Raw genomic sequence first — 21,658 nt, 5'->3', positions numbered from 1 at the left:
GGATATTAGAACACCTAAAGGTTAAGTGATCAACTTGAGTTGTGTTATATAAATTCAATTTAGCAACATTAAAGGAAGCACATGAAACAAAATGCAAACCTAAAACACACATAAAACACAAGATTTACATCAGAAACCCTTATGAGAAAAAACCCACCAGCTAAATGACAATAGCAATTATCTCTCGTCTAGAGTATCTCAATCTACAAGCAGCATACAAACTCCAACTAGGGTTCCTCAGCAACTAGAATCCAGCCATCACCAGCCTATTCCACCCATACAAGCAATTAGATATGGTTGTTCTCATTGAATACCATTCATCTAATTGTCTAACTACCCCACATAGATACCAACAGTCACACCATAGTTGAAAAACTCGGACTCGCCTGTATGAATCATGACGGAGAGACCAAATTTTTTCACATGTTAAACTCAATTTTAAAGCTTGCATGACTTTTTTTCTGGGTCACGCGAGTCCATGCAAAAGACTCGCGCAAGTCCTAGCAAAAGACTCGCGAGTCTTTCAGATAGACTCGCCAGGACTCGCCTCGCGAGTCCTTGGCGAGTCAACTCGTGGATCCCATGGACTCGCGAGTCCGTGGCGAGTCCACGAGTTTTAAAACTATGAGTCACACAACAAAAACCTTACTACATCATGACATCAGCATACCACACATGACTTCTCCACATGGATAATCATCTACCAATCACACTTAGTCGAAGGCTATTCACCATCTCTATCTAAACCTCATACATGTCATCCTACACTATAGCCAAACACAAACCATGGCTTGAGGTAGCAAAGACAAACTCTTGATTACTCCTAGGCTGCTTGCAGTACTTCTGAGCATTCCCCTAGAACATCACCATGCTCCTAGCCATCACCACATGTACTCCAACAACATTACATGTGCACCTGCACTGTAATACACACTCCAATAACTTCAACAATTGTGTAGCAGCAAACTCTCCTCCAAATGAGTTGTGGAGTTGTGGAGTTGTGGTTGAAACCATAGCACCATTGAACATACAAGTCTCCACACTGATCTAACATTTGAAACTCAGCCCAACTTGCCACAGCTCACTGCAACTCACCCCAACTCACTACAACTAACTATGTAGTTATTTATCAATCTCCGATCAAACAATGTCAACATGAACTCAAAAGTTCACCATCTTCTCTCACCCAGAACTCTCAGTAGCTGAATAGCTCACCAAAGTTCCAACAAAGAAGAGGTGAGTGTGCCCAACAAAATTCTTTCATTTAATTCCAACGAATAAAAGGTGAGGATCCCCAACGAAATCCCTTTGTTTTAATAATCAAAAACAAATTATACAACTGCAATTTAAATTTTTCATCTTTTTCTCATATTGAATGTAAAGTTGTAAACTAAACTTGAAGATGCTCGTAAGCCTAATTTATTGCTTTCTTGTTTTATTCTTAACTAGGACTCGTGGATTTCTTTAATAAAAACACACAAAGCTTCTTGGCTATGGATAAGAAACAAACAGATTGAGTTGTTAAGCTTTGACTTGAAGTTCTAATTCAATTTGGCATGGTGCAAATTTGTATCAATATTCTTTGTGTTATTTAATGAGATTGCTCTAATAGGTTGCATACATATTACTATCACTTATTAATGTGAATAGGATATCTATACTGTCTTTTAATTCAGACTTTGTCTATATTAGTCCATCCTGCTTTGCAAAACTCATGTTTCTAATGAAGGTGAGGATTTCACAATCCATGAAATAGAGTAAAAAGCTTCAGGATAAAATTATGTACATATAATTTTTCTCATCAATGTTTTAGATCACACTCCATGATCCATCCTCATGATGCAGAAATAGAAATGTTATATTGCATGAAAAAGATAAGAGGAGCTAAAGTTGAAATGTTACCTATAAATAGTCTCTTATCATTATGTGTTAAAAGCAAAGATTTTTTTTCAGGTGCTTGTTGTGAGCAAGTAGTCCATGAGAAATTGCACGTGGCCAAGAGCAATGCTGATGGTACTCTTTGATTTTCCTTGAGTTGGTGACCATGCCTTAAGAAACTTTGTTTTCCTAAGAGTTTTTTTCAGGTAATTGTTGTGAGCAAGTAGTCCATGAGAAATTGCATGTGGCCAAGAGCAATGGTGATAGCACTCTTAGATTTTCCTTGAGTTGGTGACCATACCTTAAGGAACTTTGTTTTCCTTCGTTTGTTTCTTTTGTCTAGAAAAAACTATTTCATTTGTAAATTATCCTTTCATTTATCCAATATTGAATTTAAACGGTACTGCTGGTATTATAGTGCAAATCAGCTCTGGCAAATCTGTTTTGCAAAAACAGCTTGTATACAATACATTAATATATCTATCCTATAACAATATATATCATGCATTTTTGCAATAGATATGCTAAAAAAACAAGACTGCCCTTCAAAATTGATTAAGAAACAATAGGAGAGTTAAAGGATAACTAAATATCAATCTTGAACTGATAAATCAATAGATAAGATGAAGGAAATTGACAAACATCACAAATTGTGTCCAACCATTCAAGAAAAAGGTAGTACTAAACTGAGACGAAAGAAGCATACATGTGTATAAATGTATGTATGGGTGTGTGTATGTGTGTGTGTGTGTGTTCTCGTGCATTATGAAGAATTTTTATAAGGATTCCTTCTTTAGTGGTGAGCTTTTGGGGATTCTGGTGTCTATTCTTTCAAAATTTGGCTCCTCGATCTTATAACCAAAGTTGGAAGACTAAGACATAATATCAGTCTTGAACTGATAAATAAATAGAAAAGATGCAGGTAATTGACAAAGGCACCTAATTGCAAGCAAACATTCAAGGAAAAGGCAGAACGAAACTGAGGGGAAAGAAGCCTACATGTGTCTAAATGTATGTATGAGTGTGTGTGTGTGTGTGTGTGTGTGTGTTTCAAAGTATGAAGAATTTTTATAAGGATGCCTTCTTTAGTGGTGAACTTTTGGGGATTCTGGTGTCTACTCTTTCAAAATTTGGCTCCTCAATCTTATAACCAAAGTTAGAAGACAAACATAATATCAGTCTAGAACTGATAAATAAATAGAAAACATGCAGGTGATTGACAAAGACACCTAATTGCAAGCAAACATTCAAGGAAAAGGCAAATTTCCTTTTAAGAAAAAATTTATGATGATAAGATAATTAATTAATGAGGATGCTTCCATAGTGGTGGGCCTTTGGGGATTTTAGTGTCTATTCTTTCTAGTGTATGTCAAACCTAGTTAAAAAGGGGACTGTTATTCCTAATTTCCTCTATCATCAAATTGGAACCTTCTGGAATTTTAAGCACAATTTTTGCATTTGTTTAGAGGCAGAGCAGGGACTCTAAATTAGTTAGTATCAGAGAAACCCAAGAGAATAGCCTAGTTTTAAGTGCATATAGACTGCGCGCGAAGAAGGAGAAGAAATGCAGGAAACAGAGATCTTTTTGAGAAAGTGTTACTCAAAAGATTGAAGCTTTCAAGGCCAGTTTACAGCAGAGAAAGTCGTAAAGTGAACAACCACATTAAGCAGCCCAATATGGGGCAGTAAAATCCAAAGAAAAATTGATTGAGGCTGTCTCTAAGCAAGGTACTCGTGTTAAGGAAAAGGCCTATGACTTTGAGGGAATTGAACTCTAAAATATTTTTGGATTATGTAAAAGGGCTGGAAAGATACATTGAGATGGAAAACATTTATGAAGACAATCCTAGCAGAAGTTGTGTGATCCAATATGAAATTCCAGATCAAAATTAAGTTTTGAGTGAGATAATTTGATATGTCCAAAAGAAGATAGCTAAAGAAAAGACCAAATTGTGGCCCAAGATGATTAGGAATTTGAGAGTAAATTTATTTCTTTCTAATTATTCAAATTCTAGAACTTAGATTGAGAAGATTTATCTGTGCTCAAATTCAAAAATGAGTTTTATAAAATTACAAATCAAAACTGATTTGCATAAAGATAAAAGGCAAGCTACCATCCAGAATGTAAATGGATAGAGACTACAAATCCAAGATGAATTGACAATGGCAAATTTATTTTCTATGGATGACATCTTCCAAATCTGCCTTGAAGATCAAAGCAAAGCGTAACAAGGTGAGAGTCAACTGTTGTTTTTGTAACTAGGGTGAAAATAAATAGGAGATGGGTTCTAATTGCCGCAAGGCAACATTAGAACCCATCCAAAAAGATTGGGCCCTTTTCTTTGTAAATCGCACCTATTCATTTAGGTGGCGTGGAAACTTAAATAGGGCTGGGCCCTCTAATCTTTGCCAAACACGTAATACTCCAGCTCAGTGCCCAAGGATAGGGCTTCACCAATATGTAACGTGCAAACCTCATTATAGGGCCGACCCTATAAACGTTACTTTGTAGCATGTGAAGGATATAGGCCCCAAGTTGGGCGGCAATAAATATGGTTCAAATAAACCTTGGCGCCAAAACCTCCTAGCCGACTTGGAGGGTGATTAAGGGAGTTTAATCATATATAAATGCAAGCAAATGAAGTATCATTTGATATATACACCACACACAATCAGCGAACTATCTCTGCTCCTCCATATGCGAAATCTGAAAGTTATGAATACAAGTGAACTATCTCTACTGTTTATCTAATGAGGATTCTGTCTAAAGGCCAGCGAATTCATTGAAGGTTATATGCAAGCTGCATCTGCTATATACAATGCGAAATCTGACTGAAGGAGGACATCATCTGCTGTGCTAGTATGAATACACCTTGAGGATAGCGAACGTGTTCTCCATGACAGCAAAGACAAGAAGATGACTACGAAGACAATTAGAGGACAACAAACCACCATTGAAGGGCAGTGAAGCACAATCAAAGGACAACGGATTTCTGTGTAAAGGCTTGCAAATCAGCACTGTGATTTCATGCATTCTAAGGACTGAGATAAGTCTGATCTTATCTAGAATCTCCTGCTGTTGTATTGTGCCCTAGCTGGGTAAGTGAATCTACATTTTCAGAATAATAATTAGATCTGGGGATCTGTTGTTGCTGGGTTTTTCCTCCAAGAGGGAGGTTTTCCCAGGGTAGCTTTTGTGTTGTGTGATCCTCTATTTGTATGCTTTACTGTGCAACTCTAGTTTTCTGTTTATTATGGTTAATCTGATCATGAAAACTAACATCAACATCAAATTCTTTTGTGATCTGTAGGGAAAAAGTTTAAACCAGGTTGCGGAAGAGAAAAATGCAAATAAAACTATGCAAGAGAAGCAATGGTAACAAGATCTTAAATGCAGCAGAATGAAAATGATGGCGCACACACAATATAAAAAGAGAAATCACCCTGGGAAACCCTTTCAAGTTTCAGGAAAAACTCAACAAAACAACAGTCACTTATTCTATTAGCTCAACCATTCACAATATGATAAAATATTTCGCACTTGTGCTTAACCTTAATTGCTATCTGAATTTTTATTGGCACAACACTATAGGAAACTGTTAAGCAGTATTACAATAAAAATGGCTATAAACCATGGGTGACCAAGCGGCCTCGTGGGGGACCACAAGCTCCCTATCACCCCAATTAGAGCGATGCCCTGGCCCCCCAGTTGTGGCAAAGTGTACAAGTATAAGAGGTGTAAAACAAGCAAAGTATGCAGCGTGTATCCAACAGTTGCTTATAATCTACAGGTAGATTCCACAGGAGGAATTAAAAAAGTGGATACGCTACTATAAGAAGGCTACACGGATGAAAGCATGAAAACATGAATGGTCCTGTCATTGCTTTCCATTTCCTCAATAGATGATTTTTCGATAGTTGACCTCTCCTGAGGCTGAAATAGAATTGGGAAGTGGGTATTGAACACAAAACAGCACTATTAAAAACAAAGGGAATCATGAATGATTTTTCACAACATTTGGTTAGTCAAATGCAGCAGAAAATTTTGCAAGGTGAAAGCATCAAATAAGGGTGCTGTTCATCACTCAATTTGTTATCGCATACATCATTGCGAAATTTTAAGCATAATTTGACAATAATTATTCGAAAATGCCCTTTTAAGTTTTTGACAAATTAGACAAATGGAAAACAACATTAAAAACAGCGGGATTCAAGAATGGTTTTTGACAACATTTGATTAGTCAGATGCAGGCAAAACTTTTGTGAGGTGAAAAAAGCATCAAAGTTGCTTTTGTTCGCTGCTAAATTTGTTATAGCATACTTCATTGCTATTTTTTCTTTATAGCATTCTTTGACAATATTTTGTTCTTTGGATAAATTCAAGAAGGGCAACTGCAGCATTTGAAAAATGGCCCTTTATGTAGTATGCAAAGAGAAAGTCTGTTAATATGTTAAAAAGTAAATACAATAATGCTAATCAAAGTTTGTGTTTCAAGGTTTGTTGTTTCAGCTTAAGTTTAAAGATGGATGAAGGCAAAGTGAACTATTTAAGATTGTTCTACAAATAAAACATGAAAGAGGTTCATAGTTAACAAGGACTGATGTAATCATATATAAATCTGATAAGAAACTGCCGAAGCATTTGTACCACTTCAACTGATTTAATACTGATAAAGTATTCTCAGTGACCACGGGCAGCACAAAAGAGTTTTATAATGCTTTAATAAAGACTGCTGAGCCTTAAATATTGGCCTTTCCAGAGATCGATAAATTCTTCTGTGTGGGACATGATTGCAATGGCTTTTGTACAGTATTAAATTATTTAATAAACAGAAAGTATTTTTAACAACCAAAAACAGTAGAAGAGAATTTAATAATGTGAAAAAAATTAAAAAATAAAAATTAATTACTGAGGCTCTCTATTTGCCTTCCCCAACTTCAACGAAGTCCTTTGCGTGGAGTATAATTTCAGTGGCATTCATGCCACTCTAAGTGATTTACTACAGGAGAGGTATTTTCAGCAGCCAGAGCCAGCTGAAAAGAATTTTAAAATGCTTAAAATTTTCATTATCGAGGGTCCCATGTTGGCTTTCCCAAACTTTGATAAAGTGTTGCATATGGAATGTGATGCTTCAGGAACAATGACTGGAGGAGTATCAAGCCAAGATTGTAGGCCTGTTGCCTACAACATGAAAATTGGAATGTAGCTAAAAGGAAACATTTGAGTATAATCTACAGTTGTAAAGTTTTATTCAATCTCTTCATCAACAGAAATCAAATTTGTAGCATAAGAAAACTCATGAAGATGCTAAATAGTTATCGTATTAAAAGTTTTAAATTTCCATGTTAGTCATTTTTATTTTCTACTCATCTTCAGTCAATGTGTTCCTTTTCTTTCCAATATTCCTAGCTGAATAATTCAACATAGAACTGAACAGTCACATGTTGTACTTGTGGTCAATGCTTTACAGTAGGCAAAGATAATTATTTATTAGTTTGAAGAATAATACTATGGGCTTTGAATTTTTTAAGGACTTATGTCCTGACAATGACTTGGGAATATCTTTGAAGTTTTGAACAACTGCAGACTTCAACTAAAATGACAGATGATTTGTGCAAAAGTCCAGTTGCTTAAAATTGGTTTCTATTTTAGAAGTAAGCAACTTTACATGCTTGAATTATCAACAAAAATGACATCAATCAAGGAATTATATGGATGTAGACTTGAAGATATTTCGGCAAAAATCTTTTAGCTACATATGCTTCAGGATGTCATGAGATTCCTGTCTTCATGCCATATTTGTAAAGTAGCTTAGAGGAGCTCTTAAATCACTAGCATTTATATGCCACTTCCAATTATGCAATAATCTTGGGCAGATATCACCATGGATTTTATACTTCGAGGGTCGTTTACAGAAGAAGATAACAATTCTGTTCTTAAGTAATTGATAGATTATCAAAAATGGCTATTTGATTGTGTAACTAATTTAATTTTTTATCAAGTTGTTAACTTCATTGGGTACCAAAGACTAATCAACAATAGGGCAACAAGCTTCAGGGTAATTTTTGAATAACATTGTAAAAGAAGCTTGATAGCTAAGTTAGGTTCAGCTTCATTTATCATCTGCACAAAGGCAGTGAATCTAAACTTGTGAATAAGGTAATTTGCTAAGAAGCAAAGCTGAAAGATATCCCAAACAACGAGATTTTGCCCTACCACAAGCTGAGTTTGCATAAAGTTCAAGTGTGAACAGGTCAACTAGAATTTCACCATTTATTATTGTATATACTATATAGCAGAATTCCTAAGTGAATTTCTTATCTTATTGATGTTCCAACAACAATGTGTGCGAGCCATGATGCAGAGGAGCATAAAGAGAGTGTGAAAGAGGTGGAAACACAAATAATTAATTGCGCAAATCCATAAGAAAGCAAGTGGAAAATTCTGACAATAAGAGAGAAAAACTTTCAAGAACAAGAAGAGTTGGTGTATCTGCAAAAACAGAGTTTTCTTCCAGCAACTTAAGTTAAAGAAGATAGGACCCTGCCAAAAATCAAATTAAATAAATAATAACACGTGCATTATTTATTTGCATGAAAAAGTTGACATCAGTCTATTTTTAATGTTTCAGGTATCTGCTCTTATTGTCCTGATGAAGGAGAATCTACTTGTACAACAAAAATTCAAGTTGCAAAAAATTGTACCAACGAAGACTCAGGAATAAATTGAAAAGGTTGTAAATGTTAAAGTGCCTCCAACAAGAACAGGTATTCACAAATTATATTAGCATAATGGAAAGATTATGTTGAGTCTGACAACAAACAGATGAGCACAACAGAACTCACAAAATTCAATCATGATCTGCCCATAACCACCGAACCAGGAGGTTTGATTTTTTTCACAAGCAAAGAACGATGCAATTCTAGCTGAAGGCAGTTGATGCAGCCATATCTGTCCAGCTGCTATTCTCCAAGCAGTGGCAATTTTGCAACTACCTATGAATTTGAAAACTTTTTCCTTTTGGAGTAAATTTTGAGGATTTTGATGTGTATTTGCTCTACTGTATCAATCCAGGGAAAGAAGAAAATTGCAAAAGCTATTTGTCTCTATCATCTTAAAATTCGAATGTTTTCCCCGGAAATTGTGACTGCAGTTTTAGAATTTATTTGAAGGCCGAATTGTAACCAGAGCAAGGAAAACAAAAATGTGGCGTGTGAAATGAAGCCCAAAAATGCCAGCAAAACATTCATAATACCTCTAACGGTTTTATGTATACATACCACATTCTTTGTCTCCAAGCAATGTTCGTCCTCAAGATGATAGCAAAGCAATGTGATGTCAAAGTCTTCATAACAAAATGGGCAAGTAAAATCGGCCCGCATATCATCATCCCCCTCCAAATCATCAAAGCCAAAGTGCCTATCTGTAACAATACGAGAAGAAGCCCACTCCGCTGAGAAAAAATTGAAAAGCTCACAAAATCAGAATTCTCAACAAAGATTCAGAAAATGAAGACCATGAACTACAACATTAACGAATCAATAAAACATCAAAGAAAGCAATTCACACGCAATGTCCGTTAGTGATTAATCCCATAAAAAAGTCGCATACAGAGCTCGACCTAATAGCCAGAAAGAAAAATGGAATTTTCAATTCAGATGGACACCTTGGGGGACATTTACCATGGATTTTAAGGTCAACATAAAAATGACCAGCTTATCATCGACATTCACCCTCAATCTTATCATATATAAAGTTTCAAACAAACTTCAACCTGTACTTTTTTCCAATGAATTCCCTAAAATCAGTAAGAACAACGAGGGCTTTTTTCTTAAACTGTCCCACTGGTGTATTAAAAAAGGTAATTTAACTATAACTTAATACTGACCTTTACTCTCAAGGTTATCATAAATTAATCTTCAAACGACCTTAGTACTGAAATTTAACCTCAATACCGTCATAAATAAAGTGTCATTCTGAATACACTCTAATTTTACTGAAAATGTGAATTTTGCTGATCAGATTGAACAGCTTGGGCTGATTTCATGAAGACCGTCCTGTTAATGTAAAATTTATTACTATATATTTTTTTTTAAAATACTTTATTGCTAAGTGAGACCAACTTGGAGCTATTTCTCTAAAACTATCTTGTTAAAGTAAATATCACATTTACCCCCGTCCTTCGATATATACATAAATTAACATGCAAACAAATTAAGCCTGTAATTTTTCTATTATATTTATCGTGTATGAAGTTTGCAGTGGAGTGAGACGTCTAGAGGCCATTTCTTTGTCTAGCTAAGGTAGATTTAGTAAATTGACACAATTTTCATGAAATTTAAGAACTCAAATTTTGAAGAAATCTGACGACGTTATCACTGACATTTACCCTCAAGACTATCATTAACCAGCCCAAAATGAAAAAAAGAGATTTGCCAAACTTAATAATGACATTTACTATTAAAATATATTAACAACTAATATTAAAAATAAAATTATAAGGCCCAGAACGACCGACTGGAAACCTTTTCCCTGACACTGTAGCGGTAAGCTGAATGTTTGCAGCTTGGTAATCTCGTTACTAACCTTTACCTTCAAGATTGTGAATTTTAATTTAAGAATAAATGAACCATCCAGTCACAAAGACGGACTTGGGACCATTTCTCTGAGACTCCAAAGTTAGGAAAAAAATTTCAGTAATTAGGAAAACTTATTGCAGAGTTTTAACTTCACGAGTAATAAGCATCCCGTCTAGATCAAGTGAACAGGTTGAAAACCCCAAATCATGAAGTCTGTTCAAAAAGAAAAACAAAAAAAAGGCAAAGTCTAAATGAATTCAAACTACCTGTGTTATAATGAACGGCATGATGGCGCTTAGCGGCAGTAACACGAGCGGCCCATAATTCGGCATCCATATCGTCCGATACACTTGAACAAATTTTTCCGTCTCCCCAAACCAAAATCTCAGTGGATATTCAAAACCCTCGGTTTAAAACTAACTAAAACTCCAAATATTCAGTGCATATAAAGAATCATTCCCGAACAATCAAGCTGGGTGCATAAAACCCTGTACCAGGTCAATTTTCGAACCCTTGACCTCCGGACATGTAATTTAATGCACTCACAAGAAAAATACTGATCGAGTAAACAAGGAAGTGGATAAACGTTCCCGATCCTATATTTCTCAATATAAGGAAACGGTAAACGAGGAAGATATTATCACAGAAATAAATACAAGATCACGTATACAGATTTCTGTAGACAGCATATTTATATATATAATTTCAGTTCTGGAACTTGCAGGTGGGCTATAGCCGGTAAGATTAGTGTGGTCTCTATATTTTCTATTTTACTTCAAAATTTCTGGCGAGAAATGAAGGGTGCGTTGAATGCCACATTTTCATGTTGACACGAGTAAGTTCGGAAGAGTTGGCAGTTGCTGTCAGTCTCCATCCTCCACCGGCTATGACCGGTTGGCATCAGGTGATGCACGAATCCTGCCTGCCATTCCTCCGGTTCACCGACCTAGAAAATACACAATTATGTTACTTTTTAATGGGGAAATATGTCTCCTAAATAAAATAATTTATAATTATGAGCTTTTAATATCGGGAATTACCGAAAAGTCATCGCTTACCTAATACATTTTGATTTATCCTGTTTCTTTCTATCGTGGAGGCCAATTTTGAGCCATTGCTGTTACTGTTACATTTTCTTTAGTGGAAACTTTCTGGTGGGGTATTGATTCCTTGTCCACCCAAAAAATATTTGTAGAAGATTTTGTTAATAAGTGTTTTTTTAGTAGTGAGTTCTTTTTATATGTGAAAAATGCTTATTATTTTAAGCTTTATAGTATAGTTTGTTTAAATTAGTATATTTTTTTAAAATTATGGAAAATATGTCTAGTTCAAAAAGTTTATTTGTTTAAATTATATATAATAGTTTGTTTAAATTATTGGTTTTTTTTCCAATGGAAGAAGGGGTTGCTTAACATTTTCAACAATCAATCATATTTTATTTTTATTTTTTTTATAAACTGTACTTTCAATTTTTATAATATTTAAATAGTAAAATATAAATTTTATAATAAAAATATTTAGAAAATGAATTATTATCATTTTAATTGATCTTTAAATTTTATATTGTAGCTCTTATTTTTATGAATAAGTGTCATCATTCTATTAACTAGCATATCTATATTTTGAAAAAAAATCAGTTTTTGTCAATAGAAAGAGGGGTTGCTTTTAAAATTTGATTCTTTTTTCACCAGTAATCAATTATATTTCATGATATTTTGGTCCACAAAATGTAGTTTCAATTTCTATAATATATAACTAATAAAATCTAGTTTTTATAATAAAAATATTTAGAAAATAAATTATCTTCAATTTAATTGACCTTTAAACTTTATATCGTAGTCTTTATAATTTTTACTTTTTATGAATAAGTGTCATCATTATATTAACTAGTATATCTATATTTTGAAAAAATTAAATAAAATATCGTATTTGTTCAGTGTTCCACTTAAAAATATTATTATATTACAATTAATATTAAAATTATCATTATATTATCAAAATATAATTAATACTAAATTATTTTTATACATGTTATATTATCATATTTTAATGTATTCTTATTATTTTAATTTCATATTTCTAATAAACTCTTTACAAAAGCAAAAAAACTTTTAAGACTAAATTATTATTATATTATTATATTTTTACTAGTATATATATTCTAAAAAAAACATAGGTAAAATAATCCCGAGAGATATCACATAATTGTCTTGCATGTTTATGTCGAGAGGCATCTACAATGACATACAAATATCCATAATTATGTCCAGAGGCTGACATCAAAATGTCCATAAACAAAAATCCATTTTTGAAACAATTTGACATGCAAATGACTGGTAAATGCATGAAATATGTCATGTTTCAGCTTTTGTGGAGGTGTTATTTTATTACTCCAAATAAAATAAAACCCTCATCACTTATCTCCGTAGCTTTTTGCATGCATGACTTTAATGGATTTGTATTCTTGGTGTTAAGTATTTTAGAAGAACATTTATTTTAAGATGATTCTCTTCTATTATAAAATATCTCTCGGCATATTTTACATATATTTTTTAAATATAAGTATACTAGTTATGCTCATCTACAATGACATACAAATATCTGTAAACAAAAAATTGATTTTGAATAAATTTGACGTGTAGATGACAAGTAAATGCATGCATGTTTCAGTTTCTCTATAAGTATTATTTTATTATTCTGAATAAAATAGAATCATTGCCACTTGTCTCATTAAAGATGTAATTGTTTTATATACTTAGAGACAAGTGGCAATGATTCCATTTTATTCAGAGTAATAAAATAATACTTGTAGAGAAACTAAAACATGCATGCATTTGTCTGTCATCTACACATCAAATTTATCCAAAACCAATTTTTTTGTTTACAAATATTTGTATGTCATTTTAGATGCCTCTCGACATAATTAAACTCTTTACGAAAAAAAATATCAAGACTAAATTATTATTATTATATTATCATATCATTGTATTTTTTCTTTTTTATTTGTTCTTATCCTTATCCTTGAGAAAAAAGTAGATTGTATGTACGGACACTTTCAATCCCTCATGTTGCCATTGTAATATACCTATTGGCATAATTAGAAAATAAAAGTACACATATTCACTAAAAAAACAAAAAGATGAGTGGATACAAGATCACACCTTGAGAGTCAAATGAGGCTAAGATAGAAACAAAGCATACGAACAAAGCCAATAAACAAAGAGAGCAACAACAGTCAAAGGAGGTGGAGGCTCCCAATCACCCGACTTGCCTCATACATCAACAAGGTTTGGAGTGATGGTAGAAACATTTCATCCCTCATTAGTATCCTTATAGTTATCTTTATCATCAATGCAAGGGACAAAGATTGTCTTGAAGCCAAATGAGGAAACCACTTGGAAGAATTAGCAACAAACCACCCAAGGACAACATTAGACGACATCCCAACCTGCTTAGCGAGCCACCCAAAAGTGGCACCCCAAGGGGGGGTGCAATAGAGCATCACAAGATAGGGCATGAGACACTCCTGTGACCATCATCATGAAAAGGAGGTGCTTGGGATGAAAGAGACGAAGTAAGATGAGTATAGTGGCTCCTCCCTCTACATTAATCACAAGTAGGAGAACAACCACGAGAGGAAGATGGAGATGGAGGAACTTTGGCAACAGTGCAAGGGGCATTGCCCTATTGATCAAGTAGCTCCTAAAGGTGAGACACTTCTCGGGCAACCTTGCATTTTTGCATCTAGATCTGTAACAAAGTATTTAAACAAATGATAGCTTTAAAATATAATGAAACATTTTGATCAATAGTACAATGAGCAAAAATAGCCAAATTTCTCTTTCAAAAGCTAAAGAGAATCTCCACCGTAAAAGACTACCAAATTTGGTTATAGTTTTGAGGAACATCAAGCTAATCCTTCAAAAGAGTCATGTGCCAAGAGAAGGGCCCCAACCTAAAAGGTCAAAAGAAGTCATGAATCCAATTCTAGAGTTGTTGAGCTCTAGGAATAAATCAAAAAAGATGTTTAGGAGATTCTATTTGAACACATAAAGAGAAATAAGGGTCTTGATCTAGCCTTTGTCCAATTTTGAGTCCTGATTGATAGGACTAGGACACCCTAGGCGCCTTGATCCTGGCTTAGGACCAAGGCACCCTAACTGCCCTAGTCCCCCTAATTAGGACCCAAAATAGGACCTCACAATGGTCACTTTAAATTGGTAGGAAATTTGGTTTTGTGTTGACCTAGTCTAAAAATTCAAACACTTAATGCATGGTTAGGTATAAAAGGAAGCCTCCCCCCCCTCATTTGGTAACTTTTGGAGAACTAGAAACTAGAAGAAAATCATAAGTGAGCTCTCAATTACAAAATCAATTCAAGTCTGTGTGAGCAAGAATTCAAGTATTTATCAAGCATTGAAGGAGAAGGTCAAGTCACATTCAAGCATCCATGATCAACATTCTATGAAGACATTCTACATGACATCCTAAACCCTTGCATGAGGATTCAATTAAACTTCATCAAGGTGTCAAGTTCAAGCATTGTCATATCAGATGTAGTGGCTCCCTCAAAAGGAAAGCACTCTACTTCAATTCAATTCTATTTCTATTTCAAGGTTAATTACTAAAATAGGGTTTGACCTAAGGCAAACCCCCATCAACAAACTTATTTCTTTGTTTTTCTATGCAGGGAATTGCCTTAGGAGTTGCTAGCAAGAAATTTGGTAGAGTAGACGACAATGATCAGACTCGGCTTTTGAAGGCACAAAAAGCAGAGGACCAAGGCAATTGGCTCCCCTCGGCCCCGAGAATTTTTGACAATCTTTTGAGTAGTGTAGACGTCCAAAATTAATTAAATTAAATATTTAATTAAGCTTATCCTTTCTACCCTTTATTCTTCTCAGAATTTATTTAATTTAATTTAATTGATCTAGTCACTATAGTCCAATAATTCATTTATTAAATAAATTGATTATCCTTCTGTAGCGTCCTAAAATTGCGACACTTGCAATTTCGACTGCATTTGGGGCTTCACGATGGCGATGCAACACGGAACCTGAATGGAGACCCCGAAACTTGCTTATAACATCAAAAACTGCATTTTTCAGCACCCTGGCCTGATCCTCCTTGCACCCTGCTGTCCCTGGAGGTGGGACCATGGCGCCCAGCGCCCTGGTCCTTCAGGACTAGGGCGCCCAGCGCCCTGGTCCCTGGCCCTATTTTGGGCCCGGTCTCTTATGGGGCTTCGGGTCTTTAAGTTTACAAATTGGAAAATACGGTTGCTATGTCGGCCCAAGGTCGGAAAAATTAGTCTATCAACCCTAATTGACAAGTATATAAACTACATTTCCCCTCTCAAAAAAGGGGAGGATATGTGTGTACAAGATGCGGAAGCGATACTCAAGCATTCAAACATTCAAGCATTCAAGCATTCCTTCAAGCAATTGAGCATTCTAAGTCTCCATTCAAGGCTAAGTGTTGCATTCAAGACAAGGATTCAACCATTGAAGAGGAGATCACTTACAACACATTACATACAACATACATTACACCTTCGCATGTAAGAATACAAACATTCTTACAACAAGGTATCGGTACTTGTTTACATTATAAACATTTACATTTACAGCATTCTCATTTCTTGGTTAATTCCAAAACCAGGGTTTGACCTAAAGGCAAACCCCTCATCCCTAACCCCCCAATCGTCCTCTCTTTTCTGTGTGTAGGTTGCAGGTACGCGGTTGTAATTGAAGATCTGGAATCCTTGTGCAGAGACGAACAGATCCCCCTTCGTTTCGCGGATTTTTCGGAGGACCGTGTGCACGCCGGGCGCCATCGTCCCGTCAACTTTCGCTCAAATTTGCAGAACAGCACCATCTCGACATTTTACTGTTAATTCCAGGTCCGCAGCTTCATCCCGTATCCCTATCTCTGTTTATAAGCGAATCTTTCCTACTTTACATGCATTACTAGTTCAATCTTTCTATCTACATTCTTTACAAAAGAGGGTATCCTTGATGTCTTAACCCTTGAAACTCATTTAGAATCCAATCTTGCATTGCGTGGGATTGGATCTTGTGGGTTTCAACCCCTCTTTTGAATGTAAAGTCTCTCCTAAGTGAAAACCATCAACCCTAGTGACTCTCCCTTCTCTCTCCTTGGGGTTGGGGAGGGGAGAACAACTAGGGTTCGATTTTTCCGCTTTACATTTTGGTGAACCCGACGTGAACATCCTCATTCTAATTATTCATGGTTAGATCTGAAAATTTTGCTTCCCTAATTACATTTCCATGTTTGATCTTTTGCAAATTTTAGAGGTTAATTGCATAAAAGCCTTAAAATTTTCTTTTTAGTAATTAAGCTTGTGAAATGTTTAATTGTTAATGCTTGTTTCAGATCTACCCTTCTATTGTAAATTATCAATTCATATTTGTGCTTTAATTCTGAAAATTAAGTGGTTAAATGTCAAAACCTTAATTTTTAAGACCACCTTGATTCAACCTTTGACTGATAATTTCACTGATCAAAACACCTCCAAATCGGCTGTAACTTTGGATTCCGCAATAAAATCACAATATCTTTCATCCCTGAAAATTTGGAAAAAAGTTGCGAGGACCGTGTGCACCCCGAGCGCCCTCGTCCCCGACATTTTTTCCGAAATTTCGGGAGCTAGATCTTACTATATTTTTCTGCTAAAATCCAGAATTTTGGCTGATTTTATCAATTTTAACACTTTCAAAATTAAAGTCAAAGTTGGTCTAGCGATTGCTTGGATTGAGGCTTCTAATCATTCAAAGATTGTTGAAATTAAAATTCATATCAAAAATTGTGTTTCTTACAGTCCTAAATCTGAAAAGTGTGTTGGCATTCATTCGAAATTTCAGTGTTTTATTCAAATTTTTACAATTTGTGACTTTTGAAATTAAGTGTTTAATTGCAACAACCTTGATTTCCACTTTCAAAATTCAAATTTTGCATGAAATCGAGTCAACTTTTAAATTTCAAAACTTGCATTGCTTTTAGTATTCCCTCTAAAATCATAAAATTCAAAATTTCAGTTTCCCCCTCTTTTTCAAAATTCAAATTTTACATTTTTCAACAATCTTGGTAGGGTTCAATTTTGAGATTGCAACTTTAATTTGGCCTATCTACATATCGTAAAATCACTCAATTTTTTCAGATTAGCTTTAAAATCATCATAACTTTCATCCCTGAAAATTTCGAAAAAAGTTGCGAGGACCGTGTGCACTCCGTTCGCCACGGTCCCGGACATTTTTTCCGAAATTTTGGGAGATTGTCCTGATTGCATTTAACAGCTTAAATCTAGGAGATTGGCTGATTTTATTGAAATTTGCTACCTCTAAAAATTCAAAATCTCTCTCTCTCTTTAATGCATGAGTTTTACAACAATAAGTCCTACTTACACTATTCCCGTTAGACGAAGCCTTAGAATTAAGTCCTTCCAAGGAGTAATTACCGAGGAGATGGAACCTAATTTGAATGGCCTTTTTAACGAGGACATGGGTAATTCCTCTAATCCTCTTAATGATGAAGAAGCTCTCCATGAGGTTTCTGTAGAACAACTTTCGAAATTGGATAACCAATTTGATGATTTTCGACAATGGATGTCTCAAGAATATCCCGATAGTGAAGCTCTTTCATTAATTGAGGGTCTAAAACGTATGGTTCAAAGTGATAAGAATGGAATTGATATTTTGTGTGGTATTGCACACATTGTAGATTCGAATGTGATGCCTATGAAGAGTTGTGCCGAAACCTTAGGTTATACACAACCTCCTACTCAAGTTAATCATTCTATTCCTTTGACAACTTCTATTGCTAGTATACCTACTTTTACATCAAACATAATGACTACTTCAATACAAGACATTCCACCTATGATCACTAGTCATGGGGGAAATCCCTCTTCTTCAATCAACCCTCTTCCTTCATTCAATCCGACTTCTTCATTCATTCCTTCAATGAGTGTCCCTATTATATCTCCACAAATGAACATGACACAAGGGGGCAATTCATTTAACCATTCCATTCCTCCTTGTAGTGTTCCTCCTTTCCAATCATCTCCTATGACTAACTATCATAGTGTCCCACCACCTTACTCTCTACCTTCTTTCAATAACATAACACATCCATCACAATCTAACACATCTAATATGAACTCTTCGACTGAAGCGACCATTAACAATCTTGCACAAACTGTCTCTTCTTTACAGCAACAAATTGCCTCTATGAATCAATCTAAGTTTAGTGTGCCCACATTTGATGTTGCGAGCCCACTTTCTCTTGACATTGTTCGAGCTATCCCCCCTAAACATGTTGAAATTCCGCATTTGGAGCTTTATAATGGTAAGGGTGATCCTCTAACACATGTTAAGACCTTTCAAACAATATGTACTGATTTTGCTTATGACCAAAGGTTGCTTGCAAAACTGTTTACTAGAACATTAAGAGATAAAGCCCTACAATGGTATTGCTCGTTGCCTTCTTATTCTATTACTTCTTTCGAACAACTTGCAAATGCTTTTATTCAACAATTTCAAAACAATATAAGTCCTAAAGTTACTTCGATTGATTTAATGCATTGTAAACAAGGTGTTAAAGAAAAAGTGACTGATTTCATTGGTAGATATAAGCATTTGTATGCTCAAATTTCTTTTCCAGTACTTGACAATGATATTCAAAGAATCTTTATTTCTAATTTACAAAAAGATATTAAAGAAAAACTTCTGTTTTCTGAGTTTACTTCTTTCCAACAGTTGTGCGCAACTCTTCACAATTATCAACTGACTATGAGTCAAATGGAACAAGCAAATCCTATGGCTCCGAGTGATAAGGGTGATAGTAGTCAACAACCACTTGGGAAGTTTAAACCGAACAGAGAATCCATTAAAATCAATGAAAACATTATCAACAACAATGTGAATGCAGCATCAGGTGTGCCTCCTATTTCTAAGTTTTTCAAGAAAGAAAGAAAGTTTACTCCTTTGAATGAATCATTGCATAGTATTATGAATAAGTTATTGGAACAAAATGTGCTTACTCTCCCTCCTATAAGGCAAATAGATCCTGCAAAGATTAATTTGCCCTATTTTGATAACAAATCTTTTTGTCAATTTCATCGTCATCCTAGGCATGATACTGAAAAATGTTTTGCTTTAAAGGGTAAAATTCAAGATTTGATTGATAATAATACTATCTCTGTTTCTGGTGTGAATGATAAAGGCAACACATCTGTAGCTCCTCCTAACCAAAATCTTTAGATTTTTACTGATCCATTACCTTCTCATACCTCTAATGCGATTGATACTAATGATTCATCTGTCTCACCTGATGATCTTGTGTCTATGACTCCGAATGTGATTAACTTTGTAGAGCAGCAGAAAATCCCTAAAGAACCTTCCATCACATTTGATTCCAGTGAAACTATCAGGGCACCTGATGGTCCTTTATATATAGTTGCAAAAGTTAAGAATACACCTTGCCGTGGAGTGCTTATTGATCCTTCTTGTATGGTTAATATCATTACTGAAGAATTTCTTTTTACTTTGCAATTGAATCAAGTGATCTATGACGAAACAAATGTGGTTGTGAAACTATTTGATGCATTTTCTTCTCCTGCAATTGGTTCTATTACATTACCTATTAAGGTCCATAACAAATCCCTTGATGTGGACTTTGCTATTATTCCATCATCCGAACAATTTCGTGTGAAGCTAGGCTATCCTTGGCTATCTTCCATGAAAGCTATTGCTTCTCCTATTCACAAGTGTCTGAAATTTCCCCATAATGGTGAAGTTGTTACTATCAATCATAGCCTCTTTAAACCAGCTGAAAGAACTTCTAGCGTTCCTATTGATTATTTTTGGCCTAAACAATTCCAATCTCTTCCTCCGCGAAGTGATCATCTTTTCAAATCTTATCAAAAGTGGAAAAAAGATATGATCCTATCTCTAAGTGAACCTAGAACACCCAAACTTGACATTCCTATCATTCTTGAGAAGGAAGTTCTTCCTTTGAAAGATAAAACTAATGTCTTTCCTCAAGAAGATTCCCAACCCATCCCTATGGATGTGTCTATATCTAATAAACTTCCTAAAAGTAGACCTATACCTCCTCGTCATGAGGGGCTTGGTTTCCTTCCTAAACCGAATATTCATCCCTTATATGGAGCAGTTCCTCCTCCTTCCTCTTATGGAGAGAAGAGACCTTCCTCTTCTCCTATTATTCAACCTAAGAGACCACAACCTAAACACCCAAGTGATAAGGATGAGAACATTCCTCCTCCTCAATCTTCTCAACTTCCTACTAAGACTAGACGGAATCGTTCTGCACATGAATGTCGACGAAAGCGTCGTCTTAGAGCTCAAGCAACTGCTTCTCAAACTTTGCAATCCCCAAAAACACCTTCAGCTAGTATTATTCCATTTTCTCCTCAGCCGAAAATTGAGCCGAAATCTCCTAAACATAAGATGCATGATGGTCTTGATCTTGTGTGAGTTAAAGATCCTATTTTTATAAATCTTGATGATGATATAGATGAAAATGATGAAAATGTTACTCCTGTTCATTCTAATAGTGAATATGAATATGTTGATGTTGATAACCATCTATCTAACGAATTTTCTAAAGCACTTATCCTAGCTCCTAGACAAGAACAACGTGGCTTGGAACATGAACATAGCCCTTGTTTGGATCTTGCGATAGCTCCATCTGCTGTGTTGGATGTTCCTCCTCTAGCGTGTTTCCTACCTTCCCGAAATATTGATCAGCAAGATCGGGGGGTAGATGACGTGCTAGACTAGTTTCATTAGCATAGCAGATTCTCTCCTCCTCCCTTGATCTCTTTTGTTACTTCTTCTATGTGTTATTCTCATTCTTCTATTTGTTGTCCTTAATGTTGTCTACTTGAGGACGATGCAAAGCATTGAGATCTCTTTTGGTCTCTCTCATGTTGACCCAAAAGACACGTGTTCCCTTCTTCTAGGTGACCTTCCTTGATTGGGGGATGAAGAACAATTATGCATACATACATATGATATACATGAATTATCATACAGCATACTGACCCCGAGGAAAGCAAAGTCACCTCGTGCTTCGTGTTTTGTGTCTATTATCCTTGGGCTTATCTCACACTTGGGGGCTAAATCCTTGTGATAATGTGCTCCTTTTCCCTTCTCAT

At 35.2% G+C, this 21,658-nt stretch overlaps 1 protein-coding gene across 2 annotated transcripts in view; it reads right to left on the bottom strand.

The window, feature by feature from the left end:
• LOC131039200 (protein DEHYDRATION-INDUCED 19) overlaps positions 1 to 11,210 on the bottom strand; it is a 47,947-nt gene extending 36,737 nt beyond the window's left edge. The window contains exons 1-2 of one of the 2 annotated variants that reach the window (XM_059216450.1): positions 10,725 to 11,210; positions 9,160 to 9,332 (exon numbers count right to left, since the gene is read on the bottom strand). In XM_059216450.1, the coding sequence (XP_059072433.1) occupies positions 9,160 to 9,332; positions 10,725 to 10,794 (243 nt within the window). In that variant the 5' untranslated portion in view covers positions 10,795 to 11,210. The remainder of the gene's footprint in view (positions 1 to 9,159; positions 9,333 to 10,724) is intronic. The other variant, XM_059216451.1, reaches the window with a different exon arrangement.
• Between the last annotated feature and the right edge of the window lie 10,448 nt (positions 11,211 to 21,658).

Source organism: Cryptomeria japonica, chromosome 2 (assembly GCF_030272615.1).
Source record: "Cryptomeria japonica chromosome 2, Sugi_1.0, whole genome shotgun sequence".
Taxonomy (NCBI): Eukaryota; Viridiplantae; Streptophyta; class Pinopsida; order Cupressales; family Cupressaceae; genus Cryptomeria; species Cryptomeria japonica.
The sequence above is the reverse complement of the archived record's forward strand: the minus strand, read 5'-3'. Positions and strand labels throughout refer to the sequence as shown.